General features: G+C 38.9%; 1 protein-coding gene across 1 annotated transcript in view; it reads left to right on the top strand.

The window, feature by feature from the left end:
* HPS5 (Hermansky-Pudlak syndrome 5) overlaps nt 1–24564 on the top strand; it is a 52072-nt gene that overhangs the window by 15261 nt on the left and 12247 nt on the right. The window contains exons 6-18 of the mRNA XM_006865802.1: nt 522–734; nt 1041–1112; nt 6653–6741; nt 13785–13963; nt 14662–14820; nt 16549–16735; nt 17382–17505; nt 18355–18504; nt 19646–19723; nt 20027–20604; nt 22877–22997; nt 23203–23358; nt 24098–24217. Coding sequence (XP_006865864.1) covers nt 522–734; nt 1041–1112; nt 6653–6741; nt 13785–13963; nt 14662–14820; nt 16549–16735; nt 17382–17505; nt 18355–18504; nt 19646–19723; nt 20027–20604; nt 22877–22997; nt 23203–23358; nt 24098–24217 — 2226 coding nt within the window. The remainder of the gene's footprint in view (nt 1–521; nt 735–1040; nt 1113–6652; nt 6742–13784; nt 13964–14661; nt 14821–16548; nt 16736–17381; nt 17506–18354; nt 18505–19645; nt 19724–20026; nt 20605–22876; nt 22998–23202; nt 23359–24097; nt 24218–24564) is intronic.

Below are 24564 nucleotides of genomic sequence, written 5' to 3'. Positions count from 1 at the left end.
TCTTCATATGTTTGTTGGCTGCCTGGATCTCCTTGGTGAAGTGTCTGTTCATGTCCTGTGCCCATTTTTTAATTGGGTTATTTGTCTTTTTCTTATAGAGGTGTTGTAGTTTCCTTTATATTTTAGAAATGAGTCCTTTTCTGATGTGTCATTGCAAAAGATTTTTTTCTCGTTCTGTGGGTTCCCTTTTTACTCTTCTGGTGAAGTCTTTTGATGTGCATAAGTAGACTTATTTTTTAGATTCCAAATGGGTGTTACTTTTGAGTCTCTCATTTGTGGACTCAGTAAGCTGAATACTAGTGTAAAGTGGCTTTCTTTGTGTCATAGATGTGGTTTAATGGCAAACCAGAGCCAGAACCCTACTTCAGCCTTCTCAGTGTATTGTTCTTTTTAGCGTACTGCTAATACGAATAAAGGAAGGGATCATGTGGATGGGGCTATTTCGACCAGACAGATTCTAGTACCATTGTTGTTGACTTTTTTGTAAGTAAGCATGCTTTCTATTCCTTTCTGGGTATTAGAGAGAAGTTTTGGAAAATTGGAAACAAGGAAAGAGATGGAGAATATGGAGCTTGTTTCTTCCCTAGAAGATGCTCTGGGGGCCAGCAGTCTCTGATCTACTGTGCTCGCCCTGGCTCCAGGATGTGGGAAGTGAACTTTGATGGGGATGTTATAAGTACACATCAGTTCAAGAATCTCCTCGCTTCACCACCTCTCCCTGTGATTAATCTAAGGTAATAATTTTTATATGATTGGTTGGGATTATTTGAGGAACTTATCGAAGAGGTTCTGTTTAAATCACTGGCATTATATATGTGTTAAATATTTTATTATGCCTTTTAAGAGTGAAATTGAATTTTTATTAAATGATTCAGATATAAAGTTTTTAATTAATTACCCTTCATATGAATAGAGTGAATTGGATAAGGGCAGATGCAGTTAGGCCCTTGAGGTTTTTTATGGGCTGAACTTTTTACCTAATGGAGTAAAGGCGATTTATGTTATGATTAAATCATTCACTGAGTTGCTTACTTTCCTAGATCAGAACCCCAGTATGATCAGACGGTTGGATCCTCCCAGTCTTTGTCTTTCCCCAAACTCTTGCATCTTAGGTAAGTTTTTCCCTGTGAGCCTTTAAAAAAAAAAAGAATAACATAATTAGAACATTTCTACACATACAATGTGCGTGTTATGCCAACACTAAGTTAGAAATGATTGTATTATAAAAGGTATTCTGCATAGAGGATGAATAAAAAGAATCCTTGGAATGTGTTCTAAACTGACCTTAGCCAATTGGAAATATCAAATTGTCAGGAAGCTTTCGGCAGTTGGAGGTAAGAACTACAGATGCTCCTTCCCTCATAAGCTACCCTGTCTGGTGGGATGATACAGTGAAAGCAAATCAGATTGAGATCTGCCATAGTATATTTATTGGCGCTGTGGTAGCGTAGTGGTTACGAATCAGGCTGCGAAACTTAAGGTCAGCCGTTTGAAACTACCAGCCACTCCATGGGAGAAAGATGAGGCTTTCTGCTCCCATAAAGATTTATAGCATCGGAAACCCTGTACAGGGTTGCTGTGAGTCGGAATCAACCCAAGGCACATAACAATAACATAGTATATTTATTAGCAAGGAGGCAAAACATAGTTGTGTAACTTAATCTTGTTAGCTGGTAAAGTTTCAGCTTTGCTTTCTATAGCTACTATGATGGTACCTTGCATGAAAAATATACTAAAGGCAGATTTCACTGTATTCTAGCATCAGGGTTCTGCTGACCTTTAAGTTGAATTAGATGCTGAAATCTTATATTAAGTAATAGGACAGATAAAGACACTCAACTGCTGGGTTTGTTAATTCAAAACATCTTATTCTACAAGGGTGAGTTTGCCTATGTAGCCCATTTATGTTTATATATATATACACACACACAGAGTGAGTCCTGGTGGTGTGGCACTATAGGATAAGCACAGGACTGTTCATTGCAAGGTTAGTTCATGTCCATATTTGAAAGCTCATAACCTCAGGGATTCTACCAGTCTCTATCAGATCAGTAAGTCTGCTCCTTTTTATGATTTTGAATTTTGCTCTACTTTTTTCTCCCCGTCTGTCTTGGGCCTTCTATTGTCATCCCAGTCAGAAAGTTCCTACATGGTACAATCTATATAGCTTGAACTGTACTTATTTCATCAAAGAAAAATTACATTTGATGTCCCTTTGGCTAGTTCATAAGCTCTCTAATACAGATTCAGAGGGTGTTGTAGGATAGCCTGGAGTGTAGAAAAACCAGCTAACTGCTCCTGGAATGTAAAATTTTTAATACACTTGAAATGCTAACTAATTTACATATGCATCACACTGTATATATTGAAGTATTTAAAAGTAAATCACAGACAATATAACACTTTTATCAATTTGTAATTCATCAATGTTAATGGAGAAAGACAGCTAATTATTTGTCCATAATTTGATAAGGCATATAATTGCTTAAAACCCTCCTTCCCTTAGCACTCTTCCTTTATAGCCCTTAGCACCATTTATAATTCTATATTCATACACTATTTATACCTGTCTTATCCCTAGACAATAAACTCCATGAGAACAGAGATCATGTCTGTTTTAGACTCTGTTGTATTCTCAGGGCTTAGCATACTGCCTGACACATGTTGTTGTTTGTTGTTGGTAAGTGCCATCCAGTCAGTTCTGATTCATAGAGACCCTGTTTGGGTTTCCAAGGAGCAAGCAGCTGGTCGGTTTGAACCACCAACCTTGACTAGCACGATAAGACACTGGACTTACTACTTCTCGACTATGGTGTCATATGGTGAGTGGGGCAGGGGGAATCCCTTACCCCAGGGTGTGTTTTCAAATGGATGGCTATGATCTGCTTAGTTCTCCTGGTGGTGTCACTCCTTTGAGTTTAGCTATTTAAAGTTCCTGTTACAGTCTCTGCCCTGGAAAACAAAGCCCTTCATGATCTGGCTCTGCCTGCTTCTTAGCTTCAGCAATAATTAATGTCACTTTGAAGTCTTTGCCAACTCCTCTAGGAGACCTAGCTATTTGTTCCCATGTACTGTTGTACCTTGTTCATTTTGTCTGACTGTACTATGACCATCTGTCCCAGTATGAGGTTGTAAACTCCTTTTGTTTGGACACAGTGCCAGACACAAAGAAGACTCTAACCTATTAGCAAAAGTGATGAGTTCAACAAAGATCTTTTTTAAAAGAAAGCACAAGTAGAGGGACATTAGTTACTGGTAATTTGCTTATTATTAGTAGTGTTTCTTACTTGATATACTTGTGTCCTGTGGTAACCTTGACTGTAGCTACCTCCAGATTCTATAAGAGACATCATGTATATTTTGTTTCTGTTTGGGTACACTGGTAACCATTTTCCTTTCTTGACTTTTTAAATAGTGCTGTTTGGCTTGTGTCTCAGTCTGTTTATCAGTGAGGGATAAAGGAACGAAGGATGTATATACATATCAGCTCTTACTTAAGATTTCACCCCCATTTCATCTAGATTGCTACTCTTAAGGAATTCTACTAAGTTCCATATCAACTTCAGTTCCAAAGTCATGGTCCTGTGTTGCTATACTCAGAGAACCATTGACACCTCGTGACTTTTCTCCTGTGGCTCCTGAAGGGAGCCCTCCCAGTTCCACTCTCTTTATGCTAGGATTCTGACCTTCTCTTACAGTTTGCTGATAAGGATTATTTTCTTGTAGGGACAGTGGATTGCTCTTGCATATCGACAAAATGCATGATATTTTCTTGATGACCCAATTCTGTTATTTATCAGTTAGTTTTATAGCCACTTGGTGCCAATCTTAACACTCTTGGGGACATGAAAAACAAAAACAACAAAAAACTTGGTCTAAAGGTTATAATTTTTTTAAGGAAGATAGAGTTTATAACTATAAAAATATGTAACAATAGATATGCGTGTGACAATGCAATCTAATTGTCAGCTGAGTAGTGTTGACTAGAAACAGGCCAAGTGCAGGGAAGGAGAGCTTCTCATGCTCTGTGGGGAGAATTTCAGAGGAGAGTAAAACTTCTGCTGATCTTTGAGAGGCGGCTAATGGAGAACAGTGCAAGTTGGGGAGTGCCCTGATCAGGGGAGATTGCCAGTGACATATTCAGGGAGCAAATCATGGTTTTGTGAAGCAGCATGAGATGAGGTGGGAGATTAGACTAAAGCTGTGATGACAAAGACAACTTTCAATTCAAGTTTGAGGACATTGGATTAGGAAGCTGTCAGAGTGGAAGTGTGATTTTGATGTACCAACTCTTTCACTATGGAGTATTTGAAGGGGAGAAAACAGGTACGAGGAGGTAGAAGTAATGAGGGCTTATGGGGTCTATGGACAATGGGAATAAAAAGGAAGAGACTTTAAGGAATGACTAGATATGGAAAAAAGAGCAAGTAGGGAATCTGTTGGAAACTTTCTGAAGAGCAGTTTGAAAGATCAGCCACTATTTGGAGTGATCTTTGGTTTTTAGTTTAAAGTGCTCATGAGATATCCAGATAGGAAATACATAGAAGGGGCACACATGGATGTTGAGGAAGTTCAGATGACAGCATCTGACAGTTTGCTAAATACAGGTGTTAGTAGCAGTCCTGAGAGATAAATGAGATATATGAAGGAAGGAGTAAAGAAGGAGATGAACAGAGAAGAACTGGAGATGGAAGGTAGAAAACAAGAAAGCTCAAGGTCCCAGAGTCTAGGGAGGCAAAATTCAGGAAGGAAGTAACGACCATCAGGGTCAGCCCCTGTATGGGGAACAAGCAGAAAGGAAATAGGGGAGAGGGTTATTGGTTTGGCAGGAACTTTTTGAAAGTGCAGTTTAGTAGAAAAATCAGGGTTTCAGATAAAAGTGGGTTGGTTGATGAGGATAAATGAGGAAAGAAGTAGATTCTGTGACATACAGAGGAGGAAATTCAGGTTTTGGAGCCAGATTGCCCTTGGTAAAATTTTGACTCTTTTACATTCATGCTGAATGGTTTGGGGCATGTTACTTACTCTCTCTGAGCTTCAGTTTCCTTTTTTTTTTTAAATAAGATATAATTCATACTTACCTTGATGATGAAGTCCTGGTGCGGTGCTGTTAGAATAAGTACTCGACTTCAAGGTCTATTTGAATAGCTAGGTCTGCAGTTCAGACTCACCAGCTGTTCCTTACAAGTTGATTCTGACTCATAGAGACCCGGTGTAGATTTCCAAGGCTTTAAATCTTCTTCAGAGCAGGAAACCTCATCTTTTTCCTGTGGCGCAGCTGCAGAGCAGGAACCACGGACCTTGTGATTTGGCATCCCAGTGCTTTATCATACGGAGTCACCATGCTCCCTAGTTTAGGTAGAGCCCTTAATAAAGTTCTTGGTATATAACTCATGGAGTCATAATATTACCATCGCTAAACGCTTACTGGAGTCCTAGTGTGGTGCTGTGGGCTAATGTGTCAGACTGCAAAATCATTTGAACTGCAAGGTTGGTGGTTCAAGCTCACCAGCTGCTCCTTGAAAACCCTATCTATACAGGGTCACTATGAGTTGGAATCGACTTGATGGCACTTAACAACAATAACAAATACTTACTAGAGCCGTGATTTCCAGTGGGGTGGTGGTAAGATGCTGTTAATAAGTCTTTGTCTAAATATGCCCTTGTCATACCAAATCTGGGAAGTTTATCTACTCTAACAGACATCAGATAAGTTATCCTTAAGCATTTTCTTTGTTTTTAAATGATATTTAGTAGGTGTCTGATTTTTCTTACTTTAGGATCAGTTTATGCTTTTTTTTAAAAAAAAAATTGTGAACTGAGTGATAGTTTACATGGGAGAGCATCAGCTGTACACCAGCGTTTCATTGCAATGACTACAATACCCTCTGTGCATCATCATTCAACAGTATTTGCTTCCATTCCCTCTGTTCTTCCTTTTTTGGGGGTGGGGTGTGGAGATGTACACAAATGAACTCAGGAATATATAATAATTTAAATCACAAAGTGCATGTACTGCAAGCCTGCCTCCTGGCTGCCAACACTCATTCCCTCTCTTTCTGTAAGTCTACAGTCCTCAACTGCTCCCTTTCTCTGTGTCGTCATTTCTGCCTCCATTTCTGGTGTCACTGCTTTGCTGGATAGGGTCTTGTATTCCACTTGTGCTCTTCTCCCTTGATGGCTCTAGGGTCCTCTGTTTCTGGACTGTAAGATTAACTACTCCCCCCTTTTTGTTACAAAACTTCTACCTTTACAGTTGTGACAGTCGCAATTAGTCACGATATAAGTTACTCACTATTGAATCATAGGAATCTTAATCCCATCTCTTTTCACCAGACCCATCGAGACAAGATGAAAACTATTCAGTGGGGACTCTGTCTTCCCCCACATACTCTTAAACTAAACTCCCTCTTGAAAACTTGTAAGCCAGTCACTTCATGCCTTATTAATCCTATGCTATTTTTTTAGTGAGTTGTTATAGACAGAAAAATCATGTTAGGACTTGATTAACTGAATCACTGTTGTATTTGTTTTGTTTGTGTAGTATGATTTTACTTTAATAACTAATACAAGGATCTAATAGGAAATTATATCATAAACTTCTTTGTTGTAGCAGCCTAATTCTCATGGGTTCTTCTATCTTCTCTTTCAGTGAGCATTGTGTGCTGTCTTGGACAGACAGAGGAATTTACATTTTCCTTCCTCAGAATGTTCAAGTTCTCCTTTGGAGTGAAGTCAAAGGTAATTATATTTTCCTACCTTTATATCAGCAACAACCTTTATATAATTTTTAATCTCATGCTTGTAAAAGACTTTATTATTGTAGGAAGATTCTCTTGTGGGGTAACTTCCCAAGTGTACATTTGTGAAGTTGTATTCACCAGTCTTATTTATTTAAATAAAAATATTTTATTGTGTTAGTGAACATAGTATTTGGCTGTGTAAGATAAGTACTGTACTGCTAACCCTAAGAACAGCAGTTCAAACCCACCAGCAATTCCTTGGAAACCCTATATAGAGTTGCTCTGAGTTGAAACTGACTCCATGGCACTCAACAACAAGAAAATCTTACTTATTTAAACAGAAGTATTTTATTGTGTTTGTGAACGTTTATATAGAAAATTGAATTCCTGTTTAACAATTCTACAGTTTGTTCAGTGTCATTGGTTACGTTTTTCATAGAAAGTATCAACTTTCTCATTATTTCCATTCTAGTTGTTCCATTTCTAATGATCTAGTTTCCCTGCCCCTTTTCCTTCTCATCTTTACTTTTGAGTAAATGTTGACTATTTGATCTCCTATAGGTGATCTTTTTTTTTTTTTTCCCCTCCCCTTCTTGTGTATTGCCCTCCCTAGCACCCAAACTGTCCTGTGTCTATTCCCTACCATGTGCTCCACCTTCCCCTCCCTCTGCTCCCCCAACCCCCAAAATCCTGGTAACCAGCAAAGAATCCCCCTCCCCCCACCTTTAGTATGGGTTCTTTTTCTTAATTTTTTACAGTAGTGGTCCTATGCAGTATTTCTCTATAGGTGATCTTTTAAATGAGCAAAATATTCACAGATATTTTATGAGCCAGTCTGTTATTTAGCTAAATGATGAACTCATGGAATGATTTTAGTTCAGGTTTAAAGATGACCTCTGGGAAATAATTTTCGCTCAGTAATTTTTCATGGATAATTTAAAATAACTATTGTTGTTGTTAAGTGCGGTTGAATTGATTCCGAACCATAGTGACCCTGTATAGGGTTTCCAAGGAGCAGCTGGTAAGCTTGAACCACTGACCTTGAAGTTCAAGTGACTTTGCAGTCTGACTCATTAGCCCACAGTGCCAAACCAGGACTCCAATTTTAAATACTAGGGGGCTTCAAAAACTTTGTGGGAAAATTCTTTTTTGGCATTTTATTGTGAATTGAGTAATTGAGTGAAGGTTTAAAGAGAAAATCATCAGTTTTACATTCAACAAACCATACACTTCGTTTCATTTCAATGATTGCAGTCCTCTTCATGTAACATCAATTATTTCACTTCCTCTGTGGGATTCTTATTTCTAGTTACTTCTCCTTCCCAACCTTTCTGAACTTTGTCCTAGGTAAATGCTGCCCCTTTGATCTAGAATAGTTGACCATTGCATGGACAGTGTACCTTTTTAGTATTGTCCTCCCTATATACCTATCTACCACTTGAAAATTGAGCCATGAGGGTGAGTTCAATTCCAGACCTGAAAGGTGACCAAGGGCTATAGTCACTGGCCCTCCAATCACTTTCTGACCAGAAAGCCTGGTGTGTTTGTTTTTTAATGATTTTGACTTTGGTTTCACATTTTTTCCCACTGTTTCTGGGACCTTCTAATGTGATTCCTTTCAGTACATCCATTATCTTTAATTCCATTTTTCATGAACTGTTTGAAACCCCTCATATTTCGTTTTCATTTACTATTAAATTTTAGTAATCATTGCTAAGGATTTTATGGGTTATACCACCACCAGGCTACCACCAATTCCATTCTTACCCTAATTCTTTATTTCTGTTAGGAGTCATGCTTTAACTCCCATTTTATGTCTTAGTAGTTTGGGGATTACATCACCTGTCTGCCAGTTTGTTGTACTGTAGTGGTTTATGCATTGCTGTGATGCTGGAAGCTATGCCACCAGAATTTTAAGTACCAACAGGGTCACCCATGGCAGACAGGATTCAGCAGTGCTTCCACACTAAAATAGACTAGGAAGAAGGAGAGGCAGATCACTTTTGAATGGTTATCCCCTGAAAACCTTAGGAATGGCAGTGAAACATTGTCAGATATAGTGCCAGAAGATGAGCCCCTCAGGTTGGAAGGCATTCAAAATACAACTAGAGAAAAGCTGCCTCCTCATAGTAGTTGTTGTTGTTGTTAGGTGCCATCGAGTCAGTACTGACCCATAGCAACCCTTTGCACAGCAGAACGAAACACTGCCTGATCCTGGACCAACCTCACTACTGTTGCCACACTTGAGTTCATTGATGCTGCCACTTGGCAAATCCATCTCGTTTGAGGGTCTTCCTCTTTTTCTCTGACCCTCCACCTTACCAAACATGATAGTAGAGTTGACCATAATGACGTGAATGGAGCAAAACTTTTTTCTGAACCTTCATTTGCTGATGGGGTACAACTCAAAATGAGAAGAAACAGCTGCAAACATTTATTATTAATTGGAATGTGAAATGTCTGAAGTATAAATCTAGGAATATTGGAAGTTGTCAAAAATGAAATGGAACAAACAAAGATTTATATCCTAGCCATTAGTGAGGTTGGTGGTTCAAGTTCTCCAGCTGCTCCATGGAAATCCTATACAGGGTCTCTATGGGTCAGAATTGACTCGACGACACTTAACAACAACAACAACATTAGAGAGAGAGCTATGGAAATGGACAGTTATTGGCCATTTTGAATCAGACAGTTGTATGGTTTATTAGGCTAGGAATGACAAATTGAAGAGGAATAGTGTCACATTCATCATCAGAAAGGGCATCATCAAGATCTGTCTTAAAGTACAGTGCTATTTGTGATAGAGTAATATGTATACACTTCCAAGGAAGACCAGTTATACCACTATTATTCAAATTTAGGCACCAGCCACTAACTCCATTGATGATGAAACTCAGGAATTCTGATAACTCTGGTAGCATAGTGGTTACGAATTGGGCTGTGAACCTTAAGGCCAGAAGTTCGAAACTACCAGCCGCTCTGTGAGAGAAAGATGAGGTGTTCTGCTCCCATAAAGATTTACAGCCTCAGAAACTCTGTGCAGGGTCGCTGTGGGTTAGAACTGACTCTACGACACTTAACAACAACAACAACAACCAGCTTCTTCACTCTGAAGTTGATCAAACATGCAACTGAGCTGTATTGATAATTTCTGGTGATTGGGATGGGGAAATTGGAAATGAAGAGGAAGGATCAGTAGTTGGGAAATATGGCCTTGGTGAGAATAACTTACTAGTGTTGTTCAGTGTCAACAGAGACTGAAACTTTCTCTTGAGTGTAGAGAAGCTAACTCAATTTAAATGATGAAGTAAAAGACCTGTTTGGAAATTTCAAAGGGCTTCTCAAGAAGACAAAATAAATATTATAATAAAAAGTATGAAGACCTGGACTTAGAAAGTTGAAAAGGAGGAACAAGCTCAGCATTTCTCAAGCGGAAAGAACTGAAGAAAAAATTCAAGCCTCAACTTTGAATATTGAAGAATTCTATGGCCAGATTTTGAATGGCACAGGAAATACCAAAAGAAGATAGAATAATTCACGTAATTGCTGTACCAAAAATAATTAGCCAATATTCAGCCATTTCAGAGAGCTACCATGTGATCAAGAAGCTATGATACTGAGGGAAGAGTTTCAAGCTGCACTAAAGGCATTGGCAAAAAAACAAACCTCTTTCAAGCTCTTATATATTTGTGGGATGTATAAATTAGGTATATATCCCACTCTTCTTCCCTTACCATTCAGCCCATGTCTCAATCCACGTATCTACACACAAAATACTGTTGTTCCAAAGTTGTGTATAGATCACTATTTACGTCTCTCCCCTTTAGCCCGTGCATACTTCCCTGAGTCTTCACCCATCTTCATCATTTTGCCACCTCCTTCATCTTGTATATTGCCCTCCCCGTCTCCCAAGCTAACGTGTATCTAGCCAGTAAATTATTCTCTTCTCCCTTCCACCCCTGGTAACCATCAGAGAATGTTTCTTTTAGCATGAAAACTTAAGGTTTTACAATAATGGTCTCATACAGTATTTGTCCTTTAGTGATTAACTAATTTCACTCAGCATAATGTCCTGCAGGTTTATCCATGTTATGAGATGTTTCATAGATTCATCATTAACCTTCAGCATTACATAGTATTCCATTGTGTGTATGTACCAAAATTTGTTTATCCATTCTTCTATTGATTGATGGACACAGGCTGTCTCCATCTTTTTGCTATTGTGACTAGTACTGCTATGAACATTGGTGTTAAACATAAGATTTTAAACCAGATTGATGTGATTCTTTTTTCATATCCTTTATTCTTGATCTTTTAGAATAGTAAATGTCTGAAATATTACTTCTTTGTGTCTAAAGTATTTGTTGAAATGCAAATATAAAAATAGAGATGACATTCAATCAAGGCATATGCTATTTAAGAAGTGAATTATTAGACTAACAGGTCAGTGGTTCAAGCTCACCAGCTGCTCCTCGAAAACACTATTGCAGGTTCACTATGGGTCGGAATCGACTCGACAGCACTTAACAACAAAAAAAATGGGAAAGGATGACCAACAGGAAAAATACAAAACAATAATGGCAGTCCGATGGACTACAATAAGAACAATCAAGTCGCTCGCCTAGGAGACATCAAGGCAAGCGGTCAGGTCTCCTCAGGACAAACCCCCTTCCAATACCAAGACTCCGTGGGAATACATGAACAGACATAGACATGTGCTCTGACTGTTGGACACCGATATAGGGAAGTGAGGGAAAAACAGCATTGAAGCTGCAAGCTAAGTCCTACCACATTCAATAGATTCCTGTGAACCCCGGTGGAGACCTGGTCGGCCAGCAGTGTGGCAAGACCTGGGGGACTCCTGGGCCCAGAGTCAGTGACATAGCCACAGAGGACTAGAGTGGAGAATGAAGCTTCTAGCTGATAAGAAGAGAGGGCATATGCACAAGAATACCCACATTTGCAGATAATACCCACTTGACCTGGCTTCAATGGCTGAATGATCAGAGCTCAACTAGAAGAAGAAAGAAGAGGAAAAAAAGAGTAATCTGATACAATTTGGTGAATTTGACCTATGCCTATGGATGCAGTAGCTCAAAAGAGGGAACAGATCTTTACAGCAAGGATCATTCCCACCCCCTCGATACACAGGGTAGATAGGGATCGACAACTTGGACATTGGCTACCCAAAATGGGGGAGCTACACAGGCAAGCAGTAACTGGTTTACAAGATTTCAAGAGGGAGTCCTAGATCCAGAGGGCGCGGAGGAAGGTAGAGTCTCCACTGAGTGGTATCCAATCTGTGTGGGTGAGAATGATGAAAGGAGATGAAGATAGCACTCATGTGGTACAATAGTGAATAATTAATATCAGGATTGACTGTGAGGGTTAGAAATGTAAACGTAACAAAACGTTTTGTAGCAAAAGGAGGGGAGTGATTGACTTTGCAGTCTAGGAGTGGAGGTCCCTGAGACCATCAAGGGAGAAGAGCGGAGTGCAAGACCCTACCCAGAGGAACAGTGACATCAGAGATGGAGGCAGAGATGATGACGTGGAGAGATGGAGCAATTAGACCCAGAGATAGAGGGGCTTTGTGCTGTTGACCAGGGGGCAGGCTTGCAGGGTATACCCCTTGGTTGGATGATGATGCATGGAGGGGATTGTAACCATGACAGTGCAACAATATATGATAGGATGAATGTAAAACTAATGTTCTCCCATGTAAACTATCATAAGTCACAATAAAACATTTTTTAAAAAGAATTATAAAAAGAGTAGAATACACAGAGACACACACAGAGAGAGGGAAGACAGACGCCATGTGAGAACCTTTCTAGGAGCAAAAGAATGCCAAACATGATCAGAGACACCAGAAACTAAGAGATGGATCCACAGAAAGAATCAGCATGGCCAAGATCATGATCCTGAGAAAATGCATTTTTGTTCTCTGAAGCCATGTCTCTGTCAAGGCAGCACTTGGAAACTAAGACAGTGCCTCTCCTCAGACTTCTGCTCAGGCTGGTCATCCCCTCTAGAGTCTGTCCCTCTCTGCTGGCCACACAGATGCTGCCTGCATTGGCTGACCATGTTGCCAACACTCCACTTAAGCCTCTGTCTACTTCTGTGACCTCCCCACCTTTCCAACTAGCTCACTCGCCTGGTCACAATGACCTGTCAACCCTCAAATGCCCTTTGGAGTGTGTGCTTTCTCCTCCCCACCACCTGCTCCTCACTGGATCTCTGGCTATGGTCTCTGTAAAAGGAAGGAAATAGCTTCTCTTTTCCTTGTTAAGCTCTTGTAGAATGTCTTACAACAGAGTTTCTGAGTTCCTACAGGTATAATTCTTTCATATATTGCAACCTACAGGCCCAGACAATGGGTCTGGGAGAGTTTACATTGTATTTTGAACATTCTTCCCTCTTCTAATTCAGAGTTTGACTGTAGTGTAGCCAATCACAGCAAACTCCCTTCTCCAGTATAAAGATTTTTATTTCAGAGGCCCCAGTGTGCTTCCCGCTAATCTGACTTCCCTAAGCACATCTTCTAGACGACTGAACCCCAAATATGGTCAGAGACTGTGATAGTAAGGTTTGTGTCAACTTGTCTGGGCCAGGATTCTCAGGGGGTTAGCAGTTAATATGTAATTATAATCTCCATGATGAGATCTAATAGCATGCAATCACCCCCATGAGATGATCAGAAGTGATTATACCTAGTGTTGTAAATCCTCACTTCTGTGATGTTAATTAGGTCATATGCAATCTACAGATTAGGTTGTATCTTAAATTAATCTCTTGTTATATAAAAGGATAGAGAAGTAAGCAGAGAAAGAGGAATCTGCTACCACCAAGAAAGAAGAACCAGGAGTGGAGTGTGTCCTTTGACCCTGGGGGTTCCTGCCCTGTGAAGCTCCTAAATATAGGAGAAACTTGATGGATGGCCAGGATACATGGAGATATCCAAGGATTTTTAAAAAAGGGGGAGGGGGAGAAGGATGATTGGATTAACATTCTTCATGTTCACTTCTATGGTTTTTGTAGGTATTCAGGATGTGGCTGTCTGCAAGAATGAGCTGTTCTGTTTGCACCTAAATGGGAAAGTGTCACATCTGTCCCTGGTATCTGTGGAACGCTGTGTGGAACGCCTGTTAAGGAGAGGCCTATGGAACCTGGCTGCCCGTACTTGCTGTCTTTTCCAAAATTCTGTCATTGCTTGTAGAGTAAGTCAGAGAGCTTACTTAGATGTGTTTATCACAAGTTATTGACACCATTCTGCCTTGCAAGATTGTCTAATAAAATTGCTTGTGTATTACTAGTACCCCCCCCACCCCCCATATGACCTACAGCAGATAAAGCAGTAATAAATTCTCAAAGAAAAATGACAGAAATCGTTTTAGGGTTGAGTAAGAGGAGAGTATGCTTTCCATTTTTAAAAAGAATATAAAATATATCAGACCTTATCTTAAGGGAGATTATTACACATATGTGTATGGTTACTTTTAATTAAATTTTTAATTCCTAGAGCTATGGGTCGAAACTGACTAGATGGCACTTCACAACAGCAACATTCTCATTAGGAGTCCTGGTATGGTGCCATAGGATAAGAAGTCGAATTCAAGGTCAGTTTGAACTGCAAGGTCAGTGGTTCAAACTCACCAGCCTCTCCTCAGAAACCCTGTACAGGGTCACTTTGAGTTGGACCCAGTGCGAGGATACTTAACAACAAGAAAAAACAAGGTCTTATTATGCCTTTCACCAACCCATTAGACTTTTTAAAATCACGCTTGAGGTTTCTTTTTTTTTTTTTAATAGACCTTTTTCAATGTATTAGCCATTGAGTATAGATTAAGTGGCAGACAAGAAGCTGTTGATTCCCTTATTAACAGTACTGGTGAATGTTTACTTGTCCTTTTATTAGGCAAGAAAAACTTTGACTGTAGATAAACTGGAACATTTGAAATCTCAGCTGGACCTCTCAAGCTACAGTGATCTAATTTCTCAATTGGAAGAACTGATCTTAAAATTTGAACCTTTAGATTCAGCCTGCAGCAGTCGAAGAAGCTCCATTTCATCACATGTAGGTATTCTCTGCTTTTAAAAGCTTTTTGCTTCAAAGTAAAGCTGATGATCTTGTCTGTTAACCCTCACTCAATTCACAATAAAAAATTTAAAAAAAAAAAAGGTTAAGATTTTTCCACTTTAGATTGTTACTCACTTACCTCCCGAAGCTCCAAACCAAACCCACTGCTGCTGAGTCAGTTCTCACTCCTAGTGACCCTAATGGACAGAGTACAATGTTGCCCCATAGGTTTTGCCAGGCTGTAAACCTTTACAGAAACAGACTAGCACATCTTTGTCCTATAGAGTTGCTGGTTGGTTTGAAAAACTGACAGTTAGCAGCTGAGTCCTAGGGCTCTTCGCTTGCCTACAAGAGCCTCAAATTGTGTTCCTTTCTATGTAATAGATTTGGAGGGGCGGGCTTTCTTTTTTTTTTTTTTTTCTGTAAGTTTGTATTGTGAACTGAGTGATAGTTTACATGGGAGAACATCAGTTTTATACTATCGTTTCATTGCAATGATTACAATCTCCGTGTGTTGTCATTCAACAGTATTTCCTTCCATTCCCTGTTTGTTTGGGGTTTTTTTGGCTGGAGGCATGGCATGTACACAGAAACACTCAGAAATATATAATAATTTAAACAACCAAAGGGCACATTCTGCAATCTTGCCTTCTGGCCGCCAGCACCCAGTCCCTCTCTTCCCATGAATCTAGAGTCCTCAGCTGCTCCCTCTCTCCATGTCCTTATCTCTACCTCCATCTCTGGTGTCACTGTTTCTGTCGATAAGGCCCCGCACTGTGCTTGTGTTCTTCTTTCTTGATGGTCCTAGGGTCCTCTCTTTCTGAATTGTAAGATTAACTATTCTGGGGGCTTTCTTTTAACTGTTGGACAGCTATATAGAATCTCTAGCTGGATGTATCTTGGACCCTTTGTTTTTTTTGTAATTGTTAAATTATTTCCTGTTCCCAAATGCATTTGAGACATCATATGACTGCCGGCATAAGTTAGGTTGCTCCTAATATCCAATTTCAGATGCTTTGTGCTAATATGAGTGAGTCTGAGTACAACTCCTGTTTTGTCAGGCTTTCTGTAGACAATGTCACTAGCAAATCTGAGTGGCCCAGCTGTCAGCAATCAATACCTTTCGCACTAGTTTGATGTAATAGTCATAATTGTTGCTATTAACTTTCTGTTTTGCTGTTGGTATTTCTCTTAAAAGGCTATATTGTGTATTGTTATGTAAATATGCCCTCACTTTGAAAAGATTGAGTCAACCCCTACTTGTAACAAATTCACATGTTGCACATGTAGCTTTTAAACCATTGAAGGGTCTTATAGAGCCTTTTATTACACAAACTCAGCCCAACCCAGTCCAACACACTGCCATGGAACTGAGTCTGATCTGAGTCTGACTCATATCAGCCCTGTGGGACCGAGTAGGACTGCACCATAGGCCTTCCAAAGCTGTCAATCTTTGTGGAAGCAGGCTGTTGCATCTTTTCCCTCTGAATTATTGGTGAGTCCAAACAGCTGTCCTGAGGCTAACAGCCATATGCTTTACCCATGGTGCCACCAGGGCTCCTTGACTTTTACTAAAGTAAGACTGAATAGGAACCATATGTACCTGTTCCAACCTACCTACACATTTGACTGAAAGACATTTAGAAATGGATCTCATTCATAACCTGAGGACCGACTATAAAGGAAAACTTTACTTTGACGTCTTGGAATTCTTTTTATTTTTAGGAAAGTTTCAGCATCTTGGACTCTGGAATTTATCGTATCATCAGTAGTAGAAGAGGCAGCCAGTCAGATGAAGACTCTTGTTCCCTTCACAGCCAAACCCTCTCAGAAGATGAGAGACTTAAAGAATTCACCTCACATCAGGAGGAGGGTCAGCAAGAGCAGTGTTGTGGCTCCCACGGGAATGAAGGTGATGAACATCTTTTGTTGGTTTCTGATGTGAGGCGGTTATTTCTTATGACTTTGGCTGTTAATGGAGTTTTTTTATAAGGTGTCAGTAATTTTAGCTCTTTATTTGATAAGACTTTTTATCCTGACCCTATAAATCTGCCCATCACTAGAAGAGTAGACTTGTTTGTAGTTGTTTTCCCCTCCTCATGTTTATACTAACACTGGTAAAGTACTTCATTTCTGTCATGCATCAAAGTACTTGAAAAAGTACCAAGAGTAGAAAGATTTTTATTCTGACTAACAAAATTATTTTCCATCAGGAATGAAAAATTACTACAGTTTTGGGGGCCATTGCCTTCACTTTTTGATGTTCAAGTTTTCCTGTGACCGAACTATTAAGAAGAGATTAATAGAGACTCTAAACTTCTTTTGACTTATGGGGATTAAGGGTTAGTAGGAGAATGAAGGTACCTGCTTAAGTGTTTTCTGTGTGGACCATTCTGTGCATCTTGTAAACCTGTGTTCTGCTCATTTGTATCTGAGTCAGTTGTGATTTGAGTATCAAATCCTTCATTTCCTTTGATTTATTCATTTCTGAATTTTCGTAAAAATTGACTTTCATGGGATTGTATTTTGTTTCTTTTTCCTTTGATTCCATTCATTAGAAGATGTTTCTCATGTTTCAGTGACGTTTGAGGCAGATAAGAATGAAACTCTCCTCCCCTTCGGCATCCCATTATCATTTCGTTCTCCATCTCCTCTCGTGTCTCTTCAAGCTGTTAAGAAAAGGTAACCAATTGGTCTTGTGGTTTAATTCCATTTCTGGTTTCACTTCAGTTGTCTCATTATGTTCTTTGTGCTGAAAATGGAAAGACATTTTAAATGAGAAAAATAAGTTTTCTAGATTATTTCTTTTCTAAGAACTATTAAGTTGTCATTTTAATCTCAAGGAATTTATCTTTCTTCTTTGTTTTAATTACTGAATATTTGAGTTGATATAAACGTGTTTTTCCCTCAGGCAGAAGAGCAAAAGTTTAAAAATCAGTTTTTTTTCTCATCTTTCATAGAAATAGTTTCCATAAATCACTCATTTCCATAGGTCACTTCTTGGTCTTTTCTCAGCTTGGAGTCAGAACTGAAGACTTTTTGGAACTCTTTCTAGCTACTCCTCGGCACCAGGATTGACATTTAAATTGGACAAAGAAGACTTTGTGCCACTACTTAGCAGATTATCTGATTTACTGGATACAAATTTTGCTTACTAAGAAGGGTGTATTATAACTAGTCTGCAACTGAGTGTTTGTTATTCTCTGGCCAGGATGAGGCAAATGATCACATGGGTTACTTTAATTGACAAAAACATTGCCAACACAACTACTATTAATGACTTGTCCTTAGAATTGAATCATTGGTTTCTCAGGACAGTTTAGTCAATGAACTGAATCACTGTGAATTTTACATGGGCCTTATGTAATGTATATGATTAGGGAAGTTGCTATAAACAGAGTCTTCCTATTTCTAAAGTCCAAGTTGCCTTCCTGGGACTAATAGGACCAGATAGAACTCAGGTAGTGAATTTCTTTTCTTGGTAGAGCTCAGATATTTTTCATGTTCGTTTTTTTGGTATTTGACCTCTAGCGTTTCTAGCTTTGTGCGTAAAACTACTGAGAAGATTGGCACCCTACACACGAGCCCTGATCTGAAAGTGAGACCAGAACCCAGGGATGGTGAACAGTCATGTGAAGAGGATGTGAGCCCAGTCACCTGCCCAAAGGAGGAAGACACTGAGTAAGCCCTTGCCTATAAATCTCTCTAGATTCTGGAGGAGCCAGCTGTCAGTTTGAAGTAATCCATAGACTGTGTTTTATTGAAGAAGATGCACATGTGGTCCTGTTCATTACGCAGCTCATAAAAATGGTAAATCCCACAAAATGTAGGAAAATCGCTTCAACTCACAGCAGATCTGTTGAAGAGAGTTTTAATGTAGCACTTTTCCCATCCTTGTCCTGCATAATCTCCCACTCCCATTGTTGGTGTTTTTGGATGTCAGAGAGGGGGTATTCGATGAAGAATGGGATGACCAAGGTCCTAGGCCTTGTTGTGGTTCTGCTTCTAACCAGCATGTGACTTTGGGTCTAGAAGATGAGAGCACTGGCGCTGGTGACATGCTGGTGGCACCGTTCTTATGCAGCAGAGTTGTAGCAGAGCCCTGTGTCTGGCACAGTGTGAAACATTGTTTCCTATGAATAGCATAGCTCAGGGAATGTGTGCAATACAGGCAAACAAGTTCAGTACCATCCAAGAATTGGGAAAGCTTCCTACAGACCCAAAGTACTTCAACAATCAGATGAAATAAGAAGTATGTCATCCTCAGATTGATTTAGGAAATCTACCATGTTTTTAGAAAAAAGGTATTCATTTATTATCGTGACATTTAAGGCAGCCTCATTCTGATCTTAGCCCATCTTCGCAGCCTCATTCTCAACCATTTATTTCTAAGTACTCTCCATTCCAGGCCTGTCAGCATTCTGGGCATGTACTCGATGACACCTCATTATCTTTGTTTCTTCTGTCAGGAGTATTCTTCCACCATTTTTTCCTAACACAAATACTTCCCCTTTAGGGACGTTTCCCTTGATTGCCTCGTCAGAATCATTATTTCTGTTGTGCTTCTATAGCACAGTGCTTGTGCTGCTCTCTAGCTCTTAATTGATTCTCTTTATATTATCATTAGGTGCTGGCATGCCTTTCTATCTGACTTGAGCTTTCTCTGACTTGAACTTGGACAGTTTTTATACTCAACTGTTTGTCTCATGTAGCATAAACAGTACATACCACAAAGTACATGCTTAGAAATATTTGTCTAAGAAAACTCTGATCTCTTCTAAGTTCCTTGTGAATATTATTTTTCTTTTTCATACTCTTCTAGGGAGAAACACGAGGTAACTAGCCAGCCTCCAGAAGAAGACTGGTTGCAAGAGCTTAAAGTAGCAACAACAGAGGCAATGTGAGTCTGAATGAGGAAGTGTCACAGTGGTCGAGAATGACTTTCAGAGACGGTTGGTAGAGGTCCTGAGACAGTCTGGGACAGAGATCTTCTAACTGAAACGGACATTCAAGCACTGGTGAAATACCACCAAATTGATACTCTCTGAAGTGTCATCTTGCTGTGATAATTGTTATGGAAAGAGTTGAAAACTAGTATGTATTCTAGATAATGTTGTATGGATTAGGATTGATTTAGCAAGAAATAATTTGTTTAAGAAAAACCCATAAAATGTAAGTTTTCTATTTTTCTGTCTTGGCATAGGATCACGCTGCAGGACCCACTGGTTTTATTTGAACCCAAGTCTCTGAGAATGGTTTTACAGGAGTGGCTTGTACAGTTAGAAAAAACTTTTTCGATGAAGGACTTTTCAGGCATTTCAGACACTAGCAAATTTTCTGTGAAATCCACCCAGGATGAGCTATTACTTGATGAGTCAAAAAGGGTAATAATAGATGATAATAGTGAAAAAGAAAAAAGGAACTCATTAACCAATGAAGAAACTGTTGATCAAACAGTGTTTGAATCTGTGAGTAGTTGGAGGAAACCCTTAGATGACCTTTTTAGAGTATATTCTCCCTGCATGATAGCAAATGGCTTTCAGAAGGACCTGGCTGAATTGACAACGTTTTGTTTGGAGTTGAATGTATTGACCTCTACGATCGAATGTACAAATGGACATGCAGACCACACTGTACAACGGTGCTCTCCTGAAATTCTGGCTTGTCAGTTCCTAAAGAAGTACTTTTTTCTCCTGGACTTGAAAAGAACAAAGGAGAGTATCAAGCTTAGTTACACTAACAGCCCATGTGTTTGGGATACTTTCATTGAAGGATTGAAAGGTAATAATCAGATTGCTTTACCAAGGACAGAAATTGGCAATTGCATCTTGGATTTCCTGGTGTTTAAAAAAAGATTTAAGTAGAAAATGACCTCTGTTCTAGTCAGTCCTTCATTCCACTTTCTACCCAAGTTAGTTGTTAATAGGTTTTTAAAATAATGATTTAATTTGTAACTATAATAAGTTTTATTTCAGAAAATGATATAGTGATGTTATAATGCAATGAGTTAGATATAATAGAAGTTTTATTTCTTGCTAATATATCAGAGCAAAATGTTCCAGGCCAATAGTAAGCTCGTTTCCTCATGGTAATTAATGACTCCTGGAGACTTCCATTTCTTAAACTTCATCATCGCTTTGGGTTTGTTTTCTAAGTAGAATTATTATGTCCAGGGGAAAGAGAATATAAGGGACAAACGTGCTCTGTTATAGAGCTAGTCTGGGAGCAGCTCGCATCTCTTCTGTTCACATTCTGCTGGTGAAGATTCCACCATATGGTCATACCTAACTACAGAGGAGGCTGGGAATTGTATCCTGTGCAGGAGTCCAGGAGGATTCTCAGACACTGTGGTGTACAACCAGCACACTCTACTTCAGATTTAAAGGTCACACTGTTTGTCATTCTGATATAGATACTGTCTTTCATATCCCAAAGACCTCTCTATTGTATAGTCCCATGTTTTTGAAGAGGTAAATCTTGTTAATTCAAAACCTACTGAGTAACAGATACCATGTTTCTGATTTAGATTTTTTTTTTAAATACTTGTTACTCATGACCAAAGTAAACAGATAGTGGTACATTTTTTTATATTCATCTGACTTAAAGATTTTTTAAATGTACAGAAATGTGGATCTATAGTTAGTATATATATTTACACACATATATTTACAATTCTGTTTCAGGTTACATTTAAGCAGTTAAAAGCATAGAAAATGATTTCATTTTCTTTTCCTGAGTTGAAGAGGTAGAGAAAGAAACAAGTTATTACTTTTCAAATAGGTTCAAATATTTACTATTATTATTCAATGGGAATTTTCTGTATCTGTCTCTACTGTGTGCTTATACCCAACTCTAATCCCAGGAGATAGCAAAGAAAAGACTCCATAAACCAGAGTGATTGTCGTTAACGTATGTGGTGGTCGGTTTGAGATGATGGACTGGTTGCTTGAATTTATGTGGGTACAGGATATTTTGGTTCCTGGTTTAGTTCCCACTCAATCATAAAGCCTTCCCTCTTTTTTCAAGTTCTAACTTAAAGTCTCTTCTTCCAATTTTTTATTTCCTGACATAGTTAAATGGGAGTCAATGACACTGATTGGGAAATTGAAACTTTAAAAAAGTTGAGAGATCAGACATTAAGAGTTAACTCTTTAAAAATTGTCTAACAATCTGTACTTCTAATGATATAACTATGGAAAACAGTTTTTGAGATCATTCTTTGGTATTTGTCTTCAGTGCTGAGTTTCAGAGTTGAGTACTTACTGAAAAATGAATTTTGTTACTTTAAGTTCTTTGTCTCTGTTTGTTGTTGTTGTTGTTTTTACTTCTAGTAGTTTTAACTAGGTCATTGCTCATTTCACTCACTACTTGAATTCAGTTGACTTTTTTTTTTAAGCTTTTATTAATTGAATGATAGTTTACATGGGAGGACATAGATTTTATATTTTTCCTATTGTGTTTTGTTTCATTGCATTGATTACAATCCCTCCATGCATCATCATTCAACAGTATTTGCTTCTGTTCCCTCTGTTTTTTGGGTTTTTTTGAATGTACACAAAAATACTCAGGAATATATACCTCAAAAAAGGGCACATTCTACAAGTCTGCCTCCTGGCCACCAGCACACAACCTTTCTCTTTCCATGAATACCAGAGTCCTCAGCTGCTTTATTTTTCCATGTCCTCATCTCTGTCTCCATCTCTGGTGTTGATGCTTCTGTGGATAGGGTTCTGCATTCTGCTTGTGCTCTTCTCCCTTGATGGTCCTAGGGTCCTCTGTTCCCAGACTAATCTACAGCCTCCTCAGATGCTTAGGTGTGTCAATTAACAGTTCCTTTGTCCTCTTAAAAATTTTCTGTATATTTTGCCCCCCATTTTATTTGAAAATCCTTAAAGGTAGAGATTGCATCTTGTTATTTTTTGCCCTCCTATAATGCTTAATATACTTTAGGCCTTGCTCTTACTAGGTATATGACTAATAGCTGTTGAATGAATGTGCAAATGAATATTTACAGCTAAGAGATGAAGGGAAAAGAAAATCCTTTATCTTTCAGAGATGGCAAGTTCCGATCCTGCATATAGGGCACTGGAAGAAGGAGATCTGCCAACAAGACTAAGGTTACTAGATGTCTCGGTGCCCGCTGATAGTCCTTTGTTGATTGCCTGTGTTACCCGGTAAGTTGTCCTGAAGGGTGGTTTATATGAACTACAGCACAGGCATTTTTTAAAATCTTACTCTTTTTTTTACTCATTTGTATGTTGGGCTGCTTTTTTCCCTTGTTTTAGTGTATTTTCACGTCAAAGAAGTATTTTGTGTGAACAAGTAACATCATCTCACTGCAATTAGATGGATACTAAGGTGTTTTGTTTTTATATGCAGGTTGTATGAGATGTTTGGGGAACCTGCCCTTCGATCCTTAATCAGGTTTTACCCATCTATTTTGCCTTCGGATATCATTCACCTTTGTCATAATCATCCTGCTCAATTTTTGGCCTATTTAGACAGTCTGGTGAAATCGAGGCCTGAAGATCAGAGGTGAGAAAGAGTATATTTGCAGACTTTTCTCTTTCTTTGGAGAGAACATTAGTTTTCTTTTATAAGTAATTTAACATTTTTTACTCTTCACAACCACAAGGGTGGGACATTTGGGTGGCATTGCATCATCTTTCCAAAGTCTCCGTACACACCATAAGCATACACAGACTACACTTCCTTTCTATCCCTCCTCCTCAGGGATTCTCAGATCATCAATAATTTAAAATTAAACCCTTACCTAAAGCCTAGGCTGAACAAATCTTGTATATCTGCCAGTGAGTGAAGTTATACTTTTACATTTTTATTAATGATAGCTCTTTGTGAGTGGATCTCGTGCCAACTCTTCACGTCTTTTTAGGCTGAGACCTCATTTCCTATCCCTACACAGCTTTGAACACCCTTGATTTTTAAGTGCTCCTTGTTTATTGAAACTGGTAACTTGCCTCTGTCTCTTTCTTTGATGGTTCATATTTGCCGTACTGCCTTTTATCCTCTCTCCTTACCTTTTTTTTGGTGTGTGTATGTCCTTTGGCATTTTCCTCATTATGTAGAGGTACAAACTATGCATTTAAATGACTATTATTTTTTTCATCATCATATCCAGACATTTTGTACCAGCAAGGTTTTCTAGTTATTTTATCAACTATTTTGATCCTGTAACAAAATTTTCTTCACTTACCCACACTTTATGTTTTCTTTCTCATATCAATATTGCTGTTACTTCTCATCTTTCTTTCAGGCCTACTTTTCTTGAGTCTCTTTTACAACCAGAGTCTTTGAGATTGGATTGGCTGCATCTGGCAGTATCCCACGAGGCTCCACCAAGCACAAGCACTATGGATGATGAAGGATACCCCAGGTATGGAAGAGTCTTTTCACTAAGCTCCAAAATTTGCAGGAAATGGAAATGGTTTATTCACATATAATATTCTAGGCTTACTTTTAAGAATTGCTATGGAACAGACTGACCCAAGTCACGGTAGTAATGACACTGATTTTGCTGCTTCATGGTTTCGGGTTACAGATTGTTTGAGAATCTGATGATTTTCATCTCAGAAGGTTGCATATTCTTGGAAAACTTAGCACATGCTAAGTTCTTCCATGGAACCACATTAAGAACCTCTGATTGGTTGACTTAGTTTAAAGGGAGAAAACACTGTGTTTTCTCCCTAGACATTTTGTCCAGAGATTATGAGCATAGCCTTC

This window comes from Chrysochloris asiatica, unplaced genomic scaffold (genome assembly GCF_000296735.1).
Source record: "Chrysochloris asiatica unplaced genomic scaffold, ChrAsi1.0 scaffold00083, whole genome shotgun sequence".
NCBI classification, from domain to species: domain Eukaryota; kingdom Metazoa; phylum Chordata; class Mammalia; order Afrosoricida; family Chrysochloridae; genus Chrysochloris; species Chrysochloris asiatica.
Note: the sequence above shows the minus strand (reverse complement) of the source record. Positions and strands in the feature narration are given on the sequence as shown.